This window comes from Stegastes partitus, unplaced genomic scaffold, assembly GCF_000690725.1.
Source record: "Stegastes partitus isolate 25-593 unplaced genomic scaffold, Stegastes_partitus-1.0.2 Scaffold857, whole genome shotgun sequence".
NCBI lineage: Eukaryota > Metazoa > Chordata > Actinopteri > Pomacentridae > Stegastes > Stegastes partitus.
Genome location: NW_007578588.1, coordinates 252490 through 265934, shown reverse-complemented (window position 1 = coordinate 265934; position 13445 = coordinate 252490). Strand labels below are relative to the sequence as shown.

At 45.5% G+C, this 13445-nt stretch overlaps 1 protein-coding gene across 1 annotated transcript in view; it reads right to left on the bottom strand.

The window, feature by feature from the left end:
• mettl15 (methyltransferase 15, mitochondrial 12S rRNA N4-cytidine) overlaps positions 1–13445 on the bottom strand; it is a 46209-nt gene that overhangs the window by 4768 nt on the left and 27996 nt on the right. The window contains exons 4-5 of the mRNA XM_008293099.1: positions 4562–4753; positions 3497–3675 (exon numbers count right to left, since the gene is read on the bottom strand). Coding sequence (XP_008291321.1) covers positions 3497–3675; positions 4562–4753 — 371 coding nt within the window. The remainder of the gene's footprint in view (positions 1–3496; positions 3676–4561; positions 4754–13445) is intronic.

Here is a 13445-nt window from a genome sequence, read left to right as displayed (position 1 = left end):
ACACACACACACACACACATGCAGACGAGCTCTAGCCCAGAGAACCTGTGGGAAACACTTCCCGTGTTCTTGTTGCGGCTCCAGAACTTGTTCCTGGTTCAGAGGTTGGAGCTGAAGGAGCTCCACCACTTCTACACATGAAGCGTTTTCCTTTCATGTTCTCACTGAAGGAAAACAAAGAACAAAACACACCCAGGAGCTGAACAACGAGCAGCTCCAGGGCTGTGCAGCCTTCACCCTTCAACCTTAACCCTAACCCTAACCCTGCACGCCACAGCCTCTGGTCTGGCAACGCAACATGAACCTCACAGGCTGCCATCAGCTCCACACACCAACTGGACCTCCTCTGGACAACGGGTTGGATTCACAACATATGGGAAGAGCAGCCCAGCCACATGAATGTGTCCAGACCTGTCACTGACAACATCAGAAGGCCTGTTTGAACCTACAGTCCTCACATTCAACTCACATTATGTAGGAGGTCTGGAGACACATGGGGGCTCTGCAGTGTGAGCGTTCAGCCAAACTGTCTGGCAGCACCAGTGTCAATGAGTTCTGAGCCTCCAATTAGCAAAGATCAGTGTACAAAGCATCCTCAGTGGTAGCTGGTGCTGGTCCGCACTGCTGCCGGTTAGAGGGAACAAACAGCATCTCATGTCAGCGACCGGTAACTCATGTTGAGTCCGTGACTGAAACTGATGACAGAACCAACAGAAACGTTGCTGTTGTCGGATCTGACACCGATCTGTTGGTTGTGCCCAAACACTGTCAGAAAAGAAGGTGCCAAAGTCAGCAGCTCTTTATCTGCCCATGCGTACGTACATGATGAGCTGTCACGTCTGCTGCTGCTGCTTTTGCTATTTAACATGTGTAACATGTTAACATGTGTGTGTATCATTCTTATTCTTCTTATTGTTGTTTTAGGTACCAAGAACATTTTATTATTTAAAATCCTTTCAGCTTTCCCGTGTCTCATACATCCTGCTCTGTTTAAAAGATTCACTGGTTTTTGTTTTTGTCCACTGAAAGTCTGTTTATTGTGTTTTATGTATCTAAAAACTTGGAGGTGTAAAATGAGAGCTGTGAACCCATGAAGAAGCTTACTACCACCGTCCTCAACCAGCCAGCCTGCCAGCTTCACGAGGCAGCCACAAGTTTATTTAGTTTCAAACTGGAACTATGAAACCAACAGTGATTCAGCCATTTATGTTTTATTTGTACAGCTCATGTACGTAGCCCTGCACCCTCTTCATCCACAGTTACTTCAGTCAGTCAGGTTCAGTTACTTCTGAGAGCTTCTTCTACGACCTACTACCGACTAAAACACCTCAGACAAAAGCAAATCGTGTCAAATGTTCTCTGGTTGGCTGCAAGAGGGAACACAAGAGTTTTCATGCATTCCCAACATGTGAGGAACTGAAGACCCAGTGAGTTACATTTATCTCTGATGGCAGTAGAAGAATCCTCAGAGTGAGCCTGTTGTGTGGTTAATGTGGCCGGCGTGACCATCTACAGGTCAGAAGGATTTGGAACCCATCACCGAGGACCGGGTGGTTCTGGTGCTTTCATGGCTCCTGTTCCTTCAGTGCGACCTGAACTCAGACGCGTCAGTTCGTCCTCTGCGCTCACACTTCCTGCGTTTTAATACTGCAGTTCCCAATCAACCTGTTTTTTAATTGACCTTTTTTTCAGTTTCTGTTCTCAGACAATGAAGCTGATGTTTGCAGCCAGCGTGTTACCAGAAGTTCCTTCAGAGCCGTTTCCAGGCTGCTGCTCAGGACTGCCGGGGTCGGCTGGACACCAAGACATGTGCTTAGCTCAGCAGTTTTTTTTGCACCACGGACCGGTTTTAAGCAAGAACATTTTCTACAGACCGGTCACGACAAAAAAATCATCGTTTTAAGAAGTGTCATAAACAAAAACAATGACTTTTTAATTGTTTGCTAATCATGTGCTGCCTTTTTCTTCTGTCTCAGCATCGAGTCTCTCCCACTTGTCAGAGAAGCTCTCCAGAGACGTTTGTGTGTTTGTTTGTTTGTTCGGCGGCGGTTCGACTGACGGCTTCGTTTAACGGCCGAGCATGAGAACTGATAGAGTCAAGTCCAGGAAACGAGCACAGACGGAAGCGACGGGAAGATGAGCTCGTCAGTTTTCAGAATAGAACACCCTGCAGACTCCGCTGGGAATAAAAATAAACCAATAAAACGTTTTTGTTCTTTCTGTGCGGCCCGGTACCAAATGACTCACGGCCCGGTACCGGTCCACGGACCAGTGGTTGGGGACTGCTGGTTTAGGTGACAGGTATTGTTTTTTATTTGTGAAGATTTTTTTGTTAAATCTAAAAAGAGGGACGTGTCCTGAATTTGGAACCAAACATACGTCAACTGATCAGAACATTTATTCAACATAAAGTCTATAATGAACACCAACACAGATTCTTTCTTGGGTCCAATGGACCCAGAAACACCGTCTACGTATGAAACATGAAGGTCCTGGACGGGGATAAGAGCGACGTCTGTGCAGTAAATTCAGCATATTAATATCAGCTTAGAACGACAGTTAGAAGAAATGAACCATCATCTCTACACCTGAACCCTCACAAAGTCCTGCTCAATGCAAATCCTCTACATTCCTGTAAAACATCATTCAGCCAACGATGAGCGCTGAAGCTAACCTCTTCTGCAGCACCACTGGACAAAAGGAGAACGTTGAGAACGGTACAAAAAAAAACCAGAGGAGAAAAATACGTGACTGAAAGACGTGTTTTACACACACACACACACACACACACACACACACACACACACTTCGTCATGTCTCTCGTGACTCTAAATGTTTTCCAGCATCACTGTCACAGTTGGTCATAGAGCTCCCCCTGGAACTTTCTTAAATCAAGACCTCGATTGTTCCGAATAAACATCGGCGGTAACTCGCTTTGCTCTTCAGAAAGATCAAACAGCTGCTCTTACTCACACCTGTTCTCCCGGATGACGCTGACGCACACGCTGCTCTGTGCAATAACTGTTGCAGCGACATCTCGCTTGTTCAGCATCTCAAAAAAAAGTCATAAAAAAATAAACAATCAGTGAGAACAAGCGATGTGTTCGTGCACCAGCGCGTCATGTGCACACGCGTGTGAGCATATGCGGGTGTTTGCATGTGTGTCAGGTGATTTGTGAGAAGGGAAAAGAGGGGAAAAGGAACAAAACAGCAGCGTGGCAGGAGAGAGATGGGCTACGGCATGTCACATACTGGTTTCAAGGCATTAGCTGCATTCTGTTGGAGCCACCTCCAGCTCCGTCTTTATCTCATCTCTATCTCTCAGAAGGAAGGTGTGAAAGAGAAGGCACCCAAAACAGAGGCAGAGGAGAGGAGGATGACTGAGATCACAGTCCACGTAATGTTCTGAGACACATATGTCCCACCAGGAGACAGCCTTAATACCTCCACCGACTCTTATTGTCCCATACAGTTCACCGGGGTAGGTTCTAGCTACCTGCCACCACGCTGGCCAGCTGCTGTGTCCGGGTGATGGGGCTGACACGGCGTGCCTCCACGATGGCTGAAGCGATTTTCCTGGCGTGTCTTTCTTCCCCATATGCAGTGAGGATGGATGCGAGCGCCTGTTGATCTAAGGTACTCACAACGTCAGCAGCGCAGGGCATGTCGGGGTACCTACGCACAAAGAGAAGCCCAATTAAGCTGCTTGACGTCATGTCCTTGCTGACAGTGGCGAATCCTGACAACTCTGAGATACAGCTGGAAACCTTTATGGCTGACAGATATGAATAGAATGATTGTGAGGGAAGGGAGAGAGAAATGCAGCTTGTGCAGCAGCGTACAACGGGGTTATCTTTTCTGGTGGCTTCGCACATTAATCTGACATTGTAAAGGGATTCAGCGACATGTCTGAAAACATTCCACAAGCATCGTATTGCTATGTGATGTCAGATACACACAGGTTCATGCACATCTGTGGTGATGAAAGACTCCACATGCCTGCAAGGAGATGTCACATTTCAGCAGTATTACACCATGATTTAGTCATAAGGAGGACAAATCCTTCAAAATGTCAAATAGAACATTCATTTGTTAACACAGTGGGGAAATGAACACGTCATGGTTGTGCTATAGTTTAGGGAAGATCGCCTCCGTAGTCTAAAGAAGGCTTAATGTTGGTCGGAGCTGAGACACCAGCTGTGATCTTCGGTGTCAAACCCACACACTTCATACACCCACCATGAACCTGCTGTCTCCACAAGAGTTGTGTGCAGTGATAAAACGTCACTCTTCTGCCTTTACTACAACAAAAGAACTGTTCTAGTCGCACAACTACAAGATGTCGCTTGCCAACAAACATAAGTTGTTTGATTTGCAAAAAACAGAAAAGAAAAAACAGAAAAGCTGCTGGAGACCAAAGTGTTGGTTGTTCATTCCCTGTGCAGCCTAATGGGCCATGTGTGCTCATCACCTGATGGATACGCCTCCTCTGATCAGCTCAGCTTTAATAGAGCAGCTCTGACTATCTGCTACACCTTATAGCTGTAAGCAAACCTCTTACCTCTCTCCATCCATTCTCATATCCAAGGGCCCATCCTTGCTGAGGGCAAAGCCTCTCTCTGCCTGATCCATCTGCATGGAGGAGCAGCCAGCATCCAGCAGGACTGCATCGACGCTGCCCGGCTTCACGTCCACACCAGACAGCAGGGTCTGAAGCTCGCTGAAGCGACCAAGCAGTGGTTTCACACGACCACTGGAGGAAAGATTACAGAAAGGAATAATGCAATCAGATATGTACAGATCAGGATATCCAGTGTTTCCAAAAGCACATTCAGTGTTTTGGTGCTATTCAGCTCATTGACAATATTTCCTGCAGAAGGTGCAGGAACTTGGTACAAAACTCATGAAGAGATGGAAAACAGTCTCAGTGAGACACCTTCACCTCCTGGTTTTGACTTCATCAGTTGATGAGCAGAATAAGTTGTTTCTGAATACAATGAGCTTCTATTTTCAGCATTCCCAACAGAAAAGGAGCATCAGAGAGGACAAGCAGAAACAACAACACATCAACAGTCAGAAAACAGATACAACAGGTTGAAGAGCATCCTCAGACGAAAAGGGGGACATCAGAGAAGCAACACTTCACAAAGTAAACCATCTATAAGACACAAAATGAAAGGTGATGGTTGGAACAGTGTCTTTATAAATGTTTAACATGTGAAGACACTGATGAATTACTAACATTGCATTGAACTGAGCTCCATATTTTACAAAAAGAGATGATAATAAAATAATGATGCTGTGACTCACACATCACAGACACACAGTTCTGGACTGCAGGCTCCCTTCTGTGATGCTCAGGACTCGGTTTGTTCGACCAAGTCAAAGTGATGACGTTACACCATGTTGGGTCCAATGAGAGGCTCCGACAATCTCCTCTGTTCACACGGAGAACTTAGCAGCTACAGCAGTGTGTGTGTGGTGTACAGTCACATGTACGTGTAAATAAAGCTTCAGAATCAGAAGATCATGGAGAGAAAACGTCAGAGGACAAAACATGACATCTGAAAGAGGAAGAGTAGTGGACCAAGTATACTTCCCTGAGGTCCACCAACATCACAAAAAGAGAGTGAACAGATTCCATGAGACCAGAAGCAAGTTAGAAAGTATAATTAGACCAATCAGAGTCGGCTGTGCTCCACTGACACCAGCTCTGTCAAAGAAGAGTACAAGACATGTGACAGCGACTGGCTTCAGTGAAACCCAGACTGACATCCAACATAAAGGAGGTTTGAAAGTGTTCATTTACTGGATCTGTGTGAGTTCATCAGGTGGTGTTGTTAAGGCATCAGATTTGAAGGACAGGAACTGTGGATGCTCCCGTTAGCAGAATAAAAGCACCGAACACTGACTCTCATTGGTCCAGAACAGGGTCTGATCAGAGGGCTGCACAGACTATGTTGGAGTTTACAGAACTCCCAGTACACATGACAGATACTGGATGTGACTGGCGATGGCTTCGATGTCACAGTTCATCTATCTGAACCACCCACTTTGACTGTTACCAGCCCATTAATTATCTGTTGTCATCACTCCCATAGCAGTGGTTCAGCCAGCTGCTCTGACTAGTTAACCCTGACTAGAACTCATCCACACTGATGGCTGATAAACAGAAAGTAACCCAGGCTCCACAGATGACCTCCTGTGTTGGTGTGAACCTGCAGACGGGATGCTGCTGTCCCTGGTTCTGATCAGCAATACAAAGCGCACCGCTGTCTCCTCCTAAACGGATCCAACGAGTTTTGGTCGTTAAACTGAAGCAAGCAGAGGGTGAAAACATCTCAGAAGTGGCAGAATAAGCCCAGTCTCCTGGTCCACAGTCCAGATACTGACCCACACGGCTTCAGGCGTGTCATGATGATAAACATACCTGTAAAGATTTAGTAAAGTTCATCTTATGTATTTTCATGTAAACAGTATTCTGGAGAAAACTGCAAAACTGTTTTACTAATAAACAAAAGCACAGAATTCAACAGAACCTTGGTTCCACGTGACTGTTCCACATGTTCCAAATCTCACATCTATGTCGTTATTAAATGTGTTTGATTGATAACAAACTAATAATATCGGGTGAATCCTCTGCATTTATATTTTAATGTATGTGTCACCTGAACACGACTCATCCTTCTATCTGCTTCGTACGGAGTCTATTAACATCTAACGTCTCCCTGAACCAGCGACCAGCTGCCAGGAGGCAGCACCACTGGGCTTCACTTTCTGGACCTTGAGGCCACATCTGCTGCTGGAGGCTGGAGAACGTCTCCTCTTCAACCTGCAGGACAAAGACACGTGGAAACAACACCCACACTCGCAAGTTCAGCCGATTTCAAGATTCAACAAGCCTCAATAGGATGAGGAGCTTTTCTGTGACCCTTTTAAAGAGAACCAGTTGTTTTCTTTGGTCTTAGCTCGCCTATCGACATCCCTCCTCTGCTCTGGCAGAGCAACACTCTGTGTACTCACTTCCTCATGCACGAGTGGTGAGATCCTCAAGCCACGTTCATGCATTTTTCATGTGACCTTTTAACATTGTGTGAACAAAGATGATGGCAGAAGAGAGCAACAGAAGTAAGCATCTATACATTAGGAGCAAAAGGTCTCTGCAGCTTTCTTCAGCCAGCTCCCAGAAATAAACACAGATTTGTAGGGAAGTTATTACTCCTAAAGCCAAAGTGACCAAAACATCTGATTGTACATAACAGAGCCGTAGCAAAGAAAGATTCTTGTATTAGTTAGTTGAAGTCAGATGCTTCATACGTTAGCATGGTGCTGAGCGTGACCTTCTAAACATCTCAACATTTCTGCAGCGACATGTCTGCTGAAGCTTTGATGATTCACAACCCAAAACCAACACTACTGCTATCCATTCCTCCTCCTTTCATTCATTTAATCATTCGTTTATTTGCATGAATGTCCAGTTTTCCTGCTGTTAAATAAACATGTTCCCCATGTCCAGGCATTCACTAATGATCTGCCAGCTTCGCACAACTTAGTCCTGGTTCTGTTGACATTCTGCGCATTGTATTCATGACGGACACATGTTTGAAAGGAGGGCGATCGTTATCAAAGTGAATGGAAAAAAAATCTATTTGCAAAGCTCTGTGGTGCTGAGAACCACATGATGGTCTCATGTTGGGCTAACCTCGCTAACAGCTAGCGGGCCTTGTTAGTGCAGCTTCGTCTGCTTCTGGAAAAAGTCCCGTTAACCTCTTCAGTCCAGAGCCATGCTTTCCTACCTGAATTCCCTCTGACATGTTCTAGTCAGCAACAGCTGTGATATCCGATCTTGGGCTCTATGGACGAGAAGCAGATGGGAGACTGGTGGGATACAGTCGGTCTCCTCGTCTTTATCACCAGGCAAGAGGGAAAACTAAGAGCTTTACATTTGCCTGATCGAAACAAACAGCAGCTTGATAACAACGAAGCTGCTCTTTGGATTGCATTTGTAGAACAGACCAGGCCCGGTTCCTGGTTCCCACACCAGGATCTTCAGGATTCAGTCGAGTATTTCAATAAAACTCCATGTCCATATTCTTAGTTTCAACCATTCACCAAAGAATGTCTTTAAAATCATGATTAGGCTGAGCACAGACAGCACAGACAGCACAGACTTGTGTGCTGTTTAAACAGATAACTAACAGGTACCAACACCTTGTTAAACACTTTAACCAATCAGAGGAAAGCAGCCCCATGCAGTCATTGCTGGCCCTATGCAGTGCAGCTGGGCACAAATCAAAAACAGAAAAAAACCACTAATATTTCTCAGTAGCTTGAGCAGCTTCAGCAGGAAACACAGCCTGGATTGGTGTTAAACCGTCAACATCAGCCAACGCTGGCTGTGGTGAATCAGAAAAGAAGCAAGACTGTGCTCTTGAATGTATGCGTACTTTCAGATGCCTCATTAAATCTGATGTCTTACCATCTTTAAAGCAACGAGCAACCTGTGCACATGTCTGAGTCACTGAGCGTCCATCTGGAGGAGAAGCTCGTTGAGTTCACTGCCATGTGTGAGCGACACCACAATGAGCACGCATCGCTCTTCAAACACAACCTGCCGCTAACCTTCTGTCCTTCCTGGTGTGACACAGGGCGGCCTTCAGAGGCGGGTTTTGAGGTGCGTGTACATGTTAGTGTGTGTAATGGTGCGTTTTACAGAGCCAGAGGATCTGGTGGTGCTAAGCTTCTAGCAGCAGATCTGTTTATTCTTTGGGGTTTTTCTTCCTTTTTTTGTGGTAAAGCAAAACCAAAAACTGTAGACATTTACCTCAGTTATCGTCTGAGGTATCGGTGTCAATACAAGTAGATAACGGATGTCCACTCGTTAGCAGCTGAGGTGGTCATCTGGTGTGAGTGCCACCTGAGGACCTGTGCTGTGTTCGTGTGTCCATCGTGTATTGACTGACTGACTGCAGTGTTTTCACCGTTACTGCTGTCTGACGTGAAACTGCTCCTCTGGGAACAATAAAACTCTGCTCACATATTTTGAAACTTGCTCTTTTTATGTACATTACAGTGACTCCACCTTTCTCAAGATTAACAAGGGGCACTGAAGGAAAGAACACAAACTGGCAGGTCCTCTATTTCAAACCCACTGAAGACAAAATGGCAAGGGAGCAGCTCACCCACGCTGCCTGGGCCTTCCTTTGCTTTGCTGTTGTTATTCACTATCCTGCACAGTGATTAATTTGTTGAAAAATCTATAGTCAAGGCTTTGTTGTTCTCCCCCATCACCTGCGCAATCCCTTTCTGCGACTGCCTCCTCAGTAGCACTCTACCCACCATCTCCAGCTTCTACATTTTTTCCCATTTTTCAAAGCTGCAGTATAAACTCTCCTCAGTGAGAGTTTGGAAACTTTTTATTTTGTTGGTTTTAGAACATTTGATCTGTTCTGGATTCTACTTGGAGCCCATTTGCTCTAACAGCTGGAGGTAAAGCAGTGCTGCGCCACAGATGACGGGCTGTTTTCTCAAAGCTAGCTGTGAAAATTTACTGCAGTTTGGTGCTGCAAAGGTAGCATACAGGTGAGCTCCTTCCATGGAATTATAGCTTTAGGTGGCGATTTTTTACGCAGTCATTTAATGTGATTTCTTATAAATGTATGAATGTGGCTGTGAAAAAACTGTGAAAATACATTCTGTAGAGGGTCAGGGATTAGGTTCTCCCAATCAATCAATGAATCCATCCATCATCTCTACACCTTAATCCTCACCAGGGTCATGGGGGGGGCGGAGCCTATCCCAGCTGACTCAGGGTGAAGGCAGGTTCACCTGGACAGGTAACCAGTCTATCACAGGGCTACACTTAGAGACAGACAACCAAGCACACTCACATTCACACCTACGGACAATTTACAATCACCAATTAACCTCAGCATGTTTCTGGACTGTGGGAGGAAGCCGGAGAACCCGGAGAGAACCCACGCTGCACGGGGAGAACATGGAGACTCCACGCAGGAAGATCCCGGGTGTCCTCACCGGGACGCCAACCGGCGACCTTCTAGCTGTGAGGCCACGGTGCTAACCACTGAGCCACCGTGCAGCCCCCAACCAAATCCAAGTCATCTAATATTTGTTGTCTGACAGCAACAAGTCCTGGTGTATGCAGTGTCTTTGCTTGACAACTCAATAGTTCGGTGAAGTATGAAAACAATCTGAGAAGCTCTGGTTTGAGCTCTAGGTATCAGCTATAGCACCTGGTTGTGGCTTTACTGTTCACCACTGTAGCTCCATGTTGGCAGATAGAGAGCATTGTAGGAGTTTAGCTAGCAATGGGCGCCATAGCAGAGATTTCTGTGATGCTTAATGACCTTAGGAAACAGCTGGTGAACTTCCTTCAAAGAGTTCTGCCACAGCCTGTGCTCTCCTTTTCCAACACCAGTATGGCAGCAGATGCAAACAAAGGATCTCAGATTGACTCAGGTTGGTGCCGATAGCAGCATATTCAAAAACGCTACGATTGGCCCTGATGCTGATCAGGGACATCTGTAGTTTTAGTGACTTCATGATTACCTTTACAAGACAAATGTGTAGTATTTTGTGACTGCCTTGTGCTGCCATCAGACCAGCAGCTGGTTAGAGATTTACACGACCTTCTGTCACGTTTACCCTCGCAGACGCATGAAGCATAAATCGGCCCTTTACGTCATTTGATCGGTGCTTGTGCCGCATGACCTTTGTGGGTATAAGGTTTCAGAACTGAAGCAGCACACCTGAGCAGCACTGTGCCTCCACAGCCCTTCAGTGTTCAGTTACAGTTAATGCATGAATGAGAAAATGTGAAATAAGTGGAGTGACGCAGTTTAACGTTTCATCACAAATGAGTGCCGTTTTCACAATTATTTAAAGTCTGTCATTTCTTTGAAGTCACACAGTGAAAGCTTCATAACAGAACTCTGACGTCACGCTTAGCAACACACCAAGAGCATCTCAGTCATGTTCTACTTTCTAATGATTGGGATTCAGACCTATGAGTGCAGAAGTCCGGCCTCAGCCGTACCGTCCACTAACACGGCCACTTCCTCTACAGCACCATGTTTAAGCCACTGATGGATTTAAAAATATGCAAAACAGTTACATAACATTTCTAAATTATTAACTTCTTTATGTGGCTTAGACACAGAGTTGGAGATATAAATGCCTTACGTAAGGTCTTATATTATTAAAGAGGACAAGTTTCAGTGGTGTATGTGCTGAGGTTCAAGTGTGGGCTCATAATTGCTTCAGAGATCTGAGCTATTTATAGTTGTAGCACCCGACAACATTGACATCATGCTTCTTTTTTGTTTTACTGCCATCTCAGTTGTTCAACCCAATAGTGAATGTGATGTAGTCACACCGTGACTGTTGAGTAATTAAAAGATGACGAGCCAATGGCGATGATGCTCGTGTAGGTCAGCTGTGAGGAGAACCACGTGTCTGGAGGAGGAACCAGCCGCCAGCTTACACAGTAAATAATGTACAACAAAGATTTGAATACGATGCTGGTTTGTTGGTTCACCAGCGTCCGGACGCTTCACGCTCATGTTCACGTGACTCTTCCTGTTCACTCTGAGTAACGGGAATGAGACCTTTTTGTCTCAGATGGCGCCATCAGCAGTTCAGACTTGGTTTGTCGGGTACCTCCCTCTCTCTCGTCCCTGTCCACAGCAGACTCAGGGTTTTTTTCAGCTGAAGGTGAAACATTTCCAACTCACGAGGCCTTCGTGTCAGGTTGCACTGCCCTGTGCGAATTTACATCTAATCGTGTCTTTCCATTCCACTTGGTATGCAATCGTGTCCTCTCTAAATTCCCCTCATGTTCTGCCTGAACACACAGCAAGTCCGGTTTGAATCACGCTCCAGGTGTTTCCATGTCATCCTGCAACTAGAAGAAATGACTACAGAAGCATCAGGACCAGAGGATGCACCAAAGTGTCTACAGGCTGCTTCGAACCCTGAAAGCATTAACAGACACAAAATTAATAATCCATGTAGTCCTTTTGCTGAGTGCTGGTGATACCCTGATAACACCCATCTTCACACTTTTAGCTGCTGTAAGTTGTAACACAAGCAAAACAGATAATCATAATCTGGTGTCGTGCATCGTCCTGCCACGTCTCTGTCTGCTTTAAATTGTTTACTCTGCATACAAAGCGTCGACGTGTCCTCATGAACCTCTCCCTCACTAAACACTTCCTCCATTCACTCGTTCTCGTCCATCTGGAATAAGAGTACACTCTGTGAGGACATCAGGAACCTTCACTGCAGCCTCAGTTTGAGTGCAAGCTCATTCAACATGATGCTGCCTCTTCACAAATCAAGCCTGAAATATTCCCTCGTGTTGACCTGCTCAGTTCCTTTACCTGCGTCACTGAAGCCTAAGACAAGATGCTGATTGATTGCTTTCAGCAGGGGAGCAGTGATGAAAATATCTACAGTCCAGTGAAAAAAGGACGGATACAAACACAGAGAGGCTGCTCTTTAAAAATGCATTTTTTTTCTAAATTACCTCAGCTGACCTGCAGACGGTTTCCTACGTCCTCTTTAGACGGCACTGGATTCTGACCAAATGGCTGCTGCCTCCTGCTCCGTGGCTTACAGCTGTTCAGTACCTGCTTCCCTGCTCATTCTCCGGGTTTGGGTTTTAATTTCATCACGTTTATTTCTGCTTATAAAAGACAGAAGCTTCCAGATATGGACGTGTACACCTGTGATGTGTGACTGATTGATGGATTGAGGTTGTTATTGGCTAGTTAGAGCTGAACGAATGCAACACTGACTGGAACACGTGGCTTGGATTTTTCCAAGAAAAACTAAATCCAACCGACTACGTGAAGAAGAAGAAGAATACTGTATGAGACGTGCAGTTCACTTGATTCAATCTAATTTATGCAGCACTTTACACGTGAAGTATTTGATCTAAAGGGTGAAGACAAAAAGAGACTGAAGACAGGAATTACAACACCTGGAATAATTCTCATTAGAACCACTGATATGGTTAATATAAAGGCAGACGATGCACACACCTGCAGAAACACCTGAGCTGGTTCTGATAGCAGCACGTACGGGCTTAAGGAAAGGTGTAGTTTTAACTTTTGAACTTTAACTTTGGAAAAATCTCAACAGACAGCGAGGAACTGAAGGGAAGGCCTGGTCCCGGGAACACTTGGGCCCTGATCTCAGGACCGTCGAAGGTCTCTGACGGTGCCGTATGGGGGTCGGAGCTCTGCCGCAGGAGAAGAGGAAAAAACTACACGTTTAGATTCTGTTTGTAGTGAACGGACGGTCAGAGGACTGGAGTGAAGTCAGTCTTTTTTAGGCCTTTTAAAAAAATGAAGTGAAGAGTCAAAGTAGACTCTGGCCATGTTGTTTGTTTTAAAGTAAAAGGTGAGTCTGCTCTGATCCAG